The following is a 10,412-nucleotide window of genomic DNA, read 5'->3' as shown; positions in this document are numbered from 1 at the left end:
TTCTAAAATTCTTTTTTAATGTGAAAAATCTAAGATTTCTTTTTCCTCTTTCCTTCCTTCCTTCCTTCCTTCCTTCCTTCCTTCCTTCCTTCCTTCCTTCCTTCCTTCCTTCCTTTTTTCGTTTTAAAAAATTTTGTGGGGTTGGGGATTTAGCACAGTGGTAGAGCAATTGCCTCAGCTCTGAAAAAAAATTTTGTTTGCAGTGTTGGGAATTATACCTGAGGCCTCATACATGGTAGGCAAGTACTCTGCCAGCTACTTATTTCCCCAGCATTTTTATTTTTGGCAGGGTTTTTCTAAGTTGCCCAAGTGCCTTGAGCTTGTGTTACAGCCCAGGCAGGCCTTGAGTAGTAACTGTCTTGGCCAGTTTCTCAAGTGGGTTTTTTTTTCAATAGAAAGTTTTATTTTCCCTTTTAAGACATATTATTTCAACATAATGAGTTATATATAAATGATTCATCACTACTGGCTGTTTGGATCAATTTTGCATGTGGTCCTTTTGCAAGAAACAAAAGATTATCTTCTACCTATTAAATGTACATCAATCTTCTAAATCATTTATATTAGTTTTGATGCTATAGACATATGTTAATAATATCCAGTATATTACTAATATTATTTCCATATATTCTACTTGCAATTAGGAGCAGCACCACGTTTACCCCATGGTAATTACTAACTACTACCACTGTCCTGGCTTTCTAGCATCAGCATGTGATCACTACCCTTCAAAAAAAAAAAAATCTAAATTGTTTTTTAAATAAAATACCTGAAATCCTGTTGACTTTGGTACAGAAATAAAACAAAACACACAAAGAAGAGCAAAACAAACAAAAATTTACACAAATCCAACAATGTATATTACATAAGTACTTTTAAAAGTTGAAAGTACAATGTAAACCATCATATTATGTAGTAAATTTTCACTTGTTTTCTGAAATTACTTCAGTGTAATTAAATATAAGGTAAATAACAGCGACTTACGAACAAGTCTAAGGGCCCTAAGACAAGTCAGAAGCAATATTCATTGCCTGAAAACAGGTTCACAGTCCAAACCAGAAGAAAATGTGTTTCTGTTTTTAAGCTATCTATATTCTATCATTCATAAATTCTTTTGAAATAAAGACATTTCTAATAAATAAATAGACATTTAATACATTCTCAGTTACTGGGACTACCCATGTACTTGTGAAGGGAATGAAAAAGTTCAGACTTTCATCAGTCAAGGTGAAAGGTCAACTGATCATATTCAGCATCTGCAGTAAGTGTTCTCTTGGTGGCGCTAGGGATCAAACCCAGGGTTAAACCTTGTAATTAGAAGGTTCAGTTCTCTTCTGTTTCACATTGACAAACTCAGCTTAAGGAAAAAAAGTAATTTCATAGTATTTCACTTTCCCTTTATTTTCTGCATGCTCTGACTTCACACTTGGATCCACACTCTGAAACTTGCTTCTTGCCTTGTCACACAGATCATAATCCTTCAGTCTTTGTTTTAGGAGGATCTAGTTAAAAAAAAAAAAACCCACAATGTCAAAGCAATAGTTATGTAATGTAACTCAAGGTAATGACATTAATCAAATTTTTACAAAATTACATGAAGCAGTCAGGCATCTAATTAAAAACTGAGCATATGAAATATAAGAATAAAGTATTTAAAAGTTCATAGCTTGTTAAAAACTGTATTAATCTATTCATATTTGTGCATGGGAGCAGCATGTGAATGTATGTATGTGGGAGTCTATTATCACCTTCCATCATGTGGGTTCAAGTTGTCAGGCTTTGGGCCAAGTGCATTTATCCACTAAGACATTTCATTGGCCCCAGTGCATATTTTGTTAAGAAACTTCTTTGGTACTCGGTTTCAGAAAGGCATAGATTTGGGTAATCATTTTGATCTACGGTCTATGCCTAATATATATTACCAGTAGGGTCCGTGTGATGCTATCACAAGTACGATGGGACACCATATACAGAGATGTATAAAGGGGATGGTACTCATTTTTCAGTGAGTTGTTCTTGTTCCGTGAGGCAATACACAGTTTCTTAAAATAGAAGTATGGAAGACCCTAGGTAGCTAAATCACAAGTTACCTTAACAGATAAATAAGCCTGTTTGTTTCTCAATGTCTTGGACCACTGCTTCCCAAAGTGGATTCCATATAATACTAGGCCTCCAAACCACCCCACAAAACACTCATACTGCAGTTTCTCTGTAGAAAGACAAAAACTAATAGTAGCATAGTGAAAGCTGATAAATCTATGAGGAACATAGTAATGTGGCCATTTCTTTTACATTTCTCCAAGTTGACAAAGTGTGATGGTTGGTTAGTGTTGACAACTTGAGAGAACCTGAAATCACCCAAGGAGACAAGCCTCTGGGCAGGCTTGTGGGGAGTGTATGGACTGCAGTTTGAGATGGGATGATTCACCACTCTGACTGGGGTTCTGAAGCGCACAAACGGGGCAGGGCAGTAAGCAGCAGTGCAGTCACTGCTCTGCTTTCCGACTGCGGATGAGGTGTGAGCAGCTGCTTCCTGCTGCCTTCTTGCCAGGATGGACTGAGCACCCTTAGATCGTGAGCCAGAGTGAACCCTTCCCCCTGAAACTGCTTTACTCAAGTATTTTATCACAGCCGTGGAAATATAAAGACACAGAGCAACTTGTTTTTTCTCTTAAAAACTGTTTACCAGTACCGAGAAGAGCCACTTTGGGAAACATATAAAGAGTTTAAGCTTGAGGGAAATAGTAAGAAATATACATCAGAACATATTCTCATTAAATGAGCAGAAAACCTCCAACATGGGAACCTAAAATGACTGACCAAAATCACACAGTAATTATTGATGCTTAAAATCAAAACCAATCTTGATTCTGGAGTCTACAAGTTTGAGATATTTCTTTGACTTCCTGAATGACTCAGTGGCACAACTGTTAAGGCCCGCAGTCCATGCCCTCTGAAAGCAGAAGCAGGAAGATCACGACTTCAAGAGCACAAAAACCACGGGGTGAGAAGCAGCGGCGGAGTGGCTGCCTCGCACACCCAAGGCACTAGGTTTGATTCTCAGCAATGCAAAGCTGGGCGAGAAAGATCTATGTGTAAGAATACATAAGAACAATGCTTAGCATAGTGCCACACACTTACACTCATTCTTTAAAAGTAAAGCTGCCATTTTTGTGGCAACATTTAGAACCACACTCCCTCAAGAACCTAACACCAATTCCCTAGGTGCTAATGATCTTCTATTACAGAGTATTGTACCTGCACAGGAACTGAGCTACAAACTTAACATAAAACATTCCTTCCTTCCTTTTTCTTTCCCGAGACAGTGTCTCATGTATCCCAGCTTGGCTGAGGATGACCCTGTATTTCTGGCTCTCCTGCTTCTACCTCCAATGTTGGGAGAAGGGGCCATGCACCACTACACCTGTGATTCTGGAGATCAAACCAGGGCCTTATGCATGCCAGGTGAGCACTCTACCAACAAAGCTTTGTCCTCAGCTTCTGAACATACAGTTTTTAAACCACGACACCCTCTCTATCTCCACCAAATTGTAGGTGACAATTACATTTCTTTCAGGTATTTTCTTCTCTTGTGGAACATGGGATTTAACGTGTGCTCTAACACTGAGCCCGAACTCTAATCCATTCCCATCTGTTGTTTAGATGTTATAAAAAATGTATCTATTCTCAATTATTACTGGGAAATTAGAATAAACCTAAGTTAACATACTTATCTGCTGTGAAGTTCTTTTTTCAGGCAGGATTTGAAGGTTGGATACTTCTGGACTGTTTTATAACCCTGTGGAATAAAGGATTACAAATGTCCACATGTATATGAGAGAGATCCAGTATAATTTAATTTATATTTTGAAGCTATAAGCCAAATTTATGGACATAGAGCAGGATGCTGGTTTTCAGGATGGGAAGGTTTGCAGACACAGGAAGAAGTGAACCATAAGTACAAATTCCAGTCACACAGGAAAAATGCATTTTCAAGATCAATTGCATAGAATGGTGGCCATAGCTAATAACCACGTGTATTTCAAAGCTGCTTAAAAATAGATTTTGATGCCTCACACTACAAAGAAGTGCAAGATTATATTAACTGGATTAAGATAATTGCGCTACAATGTGTTCATGTAACAAATATGCAAATAATAGTAAAACACTATGGGAACATAGGCATGCACAGATTAGTGAACAGAGTGAGACTCATGGTACCTAGAGGGAAAGCTGTGCCCAAGGCTTACAGTGTGGTTCATACTAAATTGAACCTGGCTATTCTTGAGGAGAGATGAATGGATTTCTATGTACACCCTCACAAAGTGAGCAGCATGTGAAATGTTAACAAGCAACCACTAGGTGGCACTTAAGTACAACGGCGTCTTCTCCAAGACAGCTTGGGCAGGAAGTTATTAAACAAATCTTTGAATTACAATTTCTAAGTGATAATCTTTCTTTTTTCTATATATGGATTTATATACTTCAAATGTTTATCTCTGACTGACTACAGCAGCTGTTAATTTTAAAGGGATTTTTTTCCTCTTCTATTTCTTGAATGTCCATTAAGTATGTTAGCAGTGTAAACATTTATTAAGCTGCATTGTAGTTGAAATTTTTAAAAAGTGTTTTTTAGAAAAGGGAAGATGATCTTCTGTTATTTATTAGTATGTCAACAGGAAAAATATGCAGGAAAAATTATTTCCAGTTTATTTTATTCGTAGGAGTATGTATGCAGTGACTTAAGAGCCTGTTTCCTACTGGAAACATCCAGTGTGCAACAAGGACAGTTTCCTGTTAGCTCCCAAGTCTGAAGCCAATGAGAGGATTACATGAAAATGACAACAACTGGCAATGCCCTCCCCCAAACAGCAACAGACGTTCCCTAACTGAATATAAAAAGGAAGTAAATGGGCGCTGGTGGTGCACACCTTTAATCCCAGCACTAAGGAGGCAGAGGCGGGTGGATCTCTGTGAGTTCGAGGCCAGCCTGGACTATAGAGTGAGTTCCAGAACAGCCAAGGCTGCACAGAGAAACCCTGTCTCAACACCCTCCCTGCTCAAAAAACAAACAAACAAAAAACCCAAACCAAAATAAACAAAACCCCAAAACCTGAAAAAAGGAGTTAAAAATAAAATGTATTATATATATATATATATATATATATATATATATGTATTTTTAAAATTATCTTTTCCCTATGGTGGGACACCTTGCTCAGCCTTGACACAGGGGGGAGGGGCTTGTTCCTGCCCCAACTGAGTATGTCAGCCTGTGTTGACTCCCCAAGGGAGGCCTTACCCCCCATGAGGAGTGGATGAGGGGGGAGGAGTTGGGGGAAAGTGGGAGAAGAGGACAGAGGGGGAACTGTGGTTGTTATGTAAAATGAAAAAAATTTAGGTAAAAAAAATAAATAAAAATTATCTTTTATCACCTTGAATTGTTTTTAAAGTAGGTAAAGCCTATATAATCCTAGTTTAAAAATCATTTAATGTTTATAACCTTAAAATTTCACAAATTCTTTTTGAACTTAGAGTTAAAAAGGATTATCAATAGGTTTGAAATCTACAGACTTACCCGGAATCCTCTATGGAGTCTGTCTTTCATAATTCCAATAAATTCTTTGTAACTTAACTGGTCATCTTTGTCAACATCAAAAATCTTGAAGACGGTGTTGACCAAATGTGGGGAAAGTTTCAGTCCAGTAGCTACATAGACAGCACGTTTAAATTCATCTGGATAAGAGTCCCAAAAAAGAAAATGCGGTGTCTTTTTTAGTATATGATGCCAATTACTGAGAAGGCAGTAAAAAGTTGTTGTTGTTTTTTTCTAAACATGAGCCACGATGGTAGACAGCACATGACTTCCACTAAGTGTGCTGTCTTTCAGGGAAAAAGAAGACACTGTGGTTTAATGAACGAGACAGGGCTCTATGGTTATTAATACACTCTCAATCAATGAATGTTGAAGGAGCAGCTGCTGTCAGCAAGAGACACTTTAGAGGTTATTAGGATAAATAATTCCCAAGACACAGTTCAGATGGGAGACAAGATTGGCAGATACAACCATTACAAAGGATCCCACAGAACATTCTGGAAAAGTGCTCTTGAGAATTTGGAGAGGAGAGATTAATTCTGTCTACAGTGTGAACGAGGGAGGAGGGAGAAAGGGGCAGGGAGTGATTTCAAAAGGCTCTGATTATGCATTGAGCTAAGCCCCAAAGGGAGTAAGGTTTCAGCAGTGGACTTGAGAGAACCTGAAGGAAAATGTGCTGTGAGGGAGCAGAGACTGCAGGCTGTGTTGACAATGGGATGTCTCCCTGGTGAGGGAGAACAGAGGACTGGGGACCCAGGGAAGCGCTGCATGGACGGTGAGGTCAGGAACCTGTCCATTCTCCAACAGACGATTGGGAAACTTGAAGTTTTCCACAGCAGTTATACCAAAGAAAGGTCGATTTCTGTTTGAGGGGAGTCTTCATTGTGTAATGTGTTTCAGGACTAGCTAGCGGAAGGAATGCCACTTAGGTGGCTACTGCAAATACCTTTTAAGAAGTAACTGCCTGAATTGATGGGCTGACAGCAGCAAAAGCAAAAGATATTATTCCAAACATTTGAAAAAGCGACACAACAAAAATTTTCTTGTTTCCTAGTTCCAGAAAATAAGACAGCAACTTTCTGCTCTGAACCAAATAAACTAATTTCTTTCAAAGGATATATTAATCTACTAACATATACTACATATTAAATATATGATATATTTATATCATTTGTGATATAAATATTTATGCCATATATAATTTATGGATATATACATATATATACATATATGTATATATATATAATTTGTGATAAAATACATCATTTGTGAAGACATGCCTTCCAATATTTGAGCATATAGTTTAGAGAAAGAATAAAATATAAAAAAATTTCTTTTAATTCAATGAATAAAATGAGGCTATACAACAGACATTAACATGTGGGTGTTGAGTGTTTTTGAAGCTGGCAATTTGAACCAGGCCCTCATGGTTCAATGAGAGAAGTAATTATCATTAACGTTTATGGGGTGTAGTTTGGCTTTTCCCTAGAATTTGAGAATAAAAAAACTGAAGACTATAATTTGAGATCTAACATAGCAGATTCTGGCAGAGGCAGGTAAAGTTGCCTTAAAGACACAATCAGACCCTACACAACAAGAAGTTTTAATAAGGACATGGTTACAAGGGAGAGAATCCTAGAAAAAGGATTTAGCTTTTGAGTCAACCCATGAGCAAGGGGTGAGGTAGTCTTGAAGACATCAATATTTGAAGTTATATGACAGATGTATTTCTTTGAAAATAAAAAAAGGTAATCAATTTCATATATCAGCCTCAAAAACTCGTTAATTTAAGTTAATGGCTAAGTGGCTCTGCTCCTGTATTTCTGGTTTCTGGTTAGGCAAAGATCAGTGAGAATTTGTGGAGTTGGTGAGTGGCCAGCAGCAGCTTTTACAGGCTGCCATGTGTTCCCTGATGTTACCAAGTAACTGCAAGGTTTCTTCTTAGACCTTTTACAATAAACATTATTAGTTCTTCCTCATAATATGAAATTAAAGGGCAAAAATAAACCCAGTAATAAAACAGCACATTCCCCTAGAGTTTGTATACTTTTCAATTTCAGCACTGATTTCCCACAGAAATTATAAAACCAGACTTTCAGGTAAGCTGATGCACCATCAAACATCCCTCACTAGCCTCTTCCAAAGTCTCTGGGAACAAGGTAGGGACGCTTTGACTTTCAAATTTTGAAGAATGATTTCTTACCTTGTCCTATAGAACGGCTTGCAAAATTATACATATTGAGGGCTATTGCAAAGTCTTCTAAGTTGTTCAGAAATTGGAAAAATGACCTGAACTCATCAAATGTGATGCCCTATTTTGGGAAAGTAAATGTGAAACAATTAGTATTGACAAAGATATTAATATAAGTGCAACATACTTAATAGAGGGAAACATTAGGATCTGCAATATATTTCATAAGCAAGCAGTCCAGGCATACTTGGAAAAATTCTCTAAATAAACTGCAGGACTCACTCAGACTTATTTCTATTGGGTAGTGCTGCTCCTCTAATAATAGTAAACTGTTAAGACATTCCCTTGTCAACACCAAGTTTCAAAAAGTGCTTCAATAAAAATGACTGGAAAAGTTCCAATTATAATAATCCTCTAAACACCATTTCCTAAACCTATAGGAAACCCATGAGAACATGCTTGCTTTGTGTATATATTCTTTCACATGATTCGGCATCGGGCTGTCAATATGTTTATAATGAGAATACACAAATTAGGATGTGGAGGAAGCGTCAACTGTCATCGACTGAACCTATTCAGTCGTTCAAATGCAGCCACGTCACCAGGGCAAGTGCAGTGACTGCAGAGGATGGCACTGAGGCGTCCAACACAGGAGGGCACAAAACAATGAAGGAGCGTGCTCAGAACCACCTGTTCTGGGATGGTCCATGGCTGCAGTTCGACCATTGGTGTTACTTCAGTTAAATAGGAACAGTATTTGAAATAAAAATAATGTATCTCAGGTTTGGATATAATCAGCAAAATTTAAGTAATCAAGAAATATACAGGAAAAAAAAAAAAAAAAAAGCACAGAGCCAACAGTTCCAGCTTCCCAAATCTCAGCTTTGACTGCAGGGGTAAGTGAAGAGGAGGAGCATCAGTAAGGAAGTGCTGGGTGGCCAGGGAACTAATGAGGAAGGTAGTTTTCCAGACCCCCAACATTAAAATTTATAAGCATGGTGACAGCTTTCTATTTACTCTTAGTATCACCATTAGAATTACATCTAAGCCCCCTTTTTTAGTTTCTGGAGTTCTATCAGACCCGACATGTATCTAACTCTCCCTTCTCATCACCTGCTATTTTCCTGGTTATTTAGGAAATGTCAAAGCATTTTCTTAAATAAACTAAGCTTGCTCTGTCCCCAGGCCCTTGCCATTTGTTGCTCTCCTGTCTAAAGTACTCTCTGTCCGATTTTTGCACAGCTCATTAGTAACAGGCTTTGTTCAAAGCTACTTTAGAAGAACTCTAACAGCCTGCCTTCTTTTTAGTCTCCATATTCTCGGTCCTTTTCATAGCATTTCTCTTTATTTGGAAGTAGATCTCTCTTTGTTTACTTATTTTGTTTTTCTAGTAAAATACGTTTCAATTGAACAAGGATTTGCCTATCTTGTCATTTTATCATTTGTGCCTTGAATAAGGCCTTATATTTAATATCTGTGAATGAAAATGAAATTAGTTTAGAAATATTAAGTGCCATTCAGGTATCAGCTTGTCTTTCTTTTCTGTTGCTGGGGAGAAGAGGATGAGGGTGGATGGAAGGGAAAGATTTCAGTAGAGTACAGTAGAAGAATCATTTGCTTAGAGAATCTTGGGTTTGAGTGGACAAGTGTCCAAAGTCCTTAGTTCCTCCTTTTCCAAAAGAAATATGCCAATGCCTGCAAGATTGTTCTGAGAGATGATAGAAGAATCCAGAACAGGCAATCACCATGTGATAAGAATTGAAGAGATACTTTCACAAATTAGGTTTATAGAAAAGCTGAATTTAACTTCAGATTTTTTTATTTTGAAATAATTTTAGATATAAAAATTAATTGTAAAAAAAACTATGAAAAGTTTCTATAAGGTCATCCTGCAATTTGATCTTCTGAATTAGTTTTTCATGTTTCCCTTAGAAAAAGAAAACAAATAGATTAAAAGTCCTATATAATATTATACAGCTTGAATAGCATAATTTATGATTTTTATTTCAAGGGAATTATCTACTGGTTAGAAAAATCCAGCTTAGTGGGTAAAACAGATAAAAGTCCTTTGATTAAAAGATAATGTAAAGTAATAGCCAAATGCATCAAGCCTTTTTTTCTTTTCATTCCTTAGAGCAGTCTGAGAATTGTTAACACTGTCACAGTGTGTCTACTCTATAAACAAACTCAAACTATTTGCAAGTTTTCTTGAACAGTTTAACCTGATCCTTCCATAAACAAACAGAAGGCAATCGATCCCAAACATCCCAGGCTTAAAGGGATACTTGTGACAGCAGTTTCTATTTGGTTGCAATGAAGCATTCAAACACCACTAGATAATGCAACTGCTCCAAAGGGCTGACACCACATTGGCTACCAAGCAAATACACAAGGAGTTGTCCTGGGTTCTTAACCATTCCTGGCATCCAAACTTGTTGAAAAGCCTCACTTCAAATGCAGATAAGATCATTCACTCAGCAATGGCACCTTTCAAATGACCTTTTATTAGAAGTGCTATCCAAATGAGCAGAGGGTGACAGGAATAATGTCAATATCAGCTGCCTTACATGTTTCCATACTAGTAAAAATACCTAACTCACCAGAATTCTCTTGAAAAATAACAAT

The 10,412-nt window shown here is 37.3% G+C and overlaps 1 protein-coding gene across 1 annotated transcript in view; it reads right to left on the bottom strand.

Annotated features, from left to right (window-relative positions):
• Window positions 1–317: 317 nt before the first annotated feature.
• The window catches only part of Micu3 (mitochondrial calcium uptake family member 3), an 85,003-nt gene continuing 74,908 nt past the window's right edge, over window positions 318–10,412 (bottom strand). The window contains 4 exon segments of the mRNA XM_028872365.2: window positions 318–1,502; window positions 3,731–3,799; window positions 5,579–5,736; window positions 7,800–7,908. Coding sequence (XP_028728198.1) covers window positions 3,731–3,799; window positions 5,579–5,736; window positions 7,800–7,908 — 336 coding nt within the window. The 3' untranslated portion in view covers window positions 318–1,502.

This window comes from Peromyscus leucopus, chromosome 17 (genome assembly GCF_004664715.2).
Source record: "Peromyscus leucopus breed LL Stock chromosome 17, UCI_PerLeu_2.1, whole genome shotgun sequence".
NCBI classification, from domain to species: domain Eukaryota; kingdom Metazoa; phylum Chordata; class Mammalia; order Rodentia; family Cricetidae; genus Peromyscus; species Peromyscus leucopus.
The sequence above is the reverse complement of the archived record's forward strand: the minus strand, read 5'-3'. Positions and strand labels throughout refer to the sequence as shown.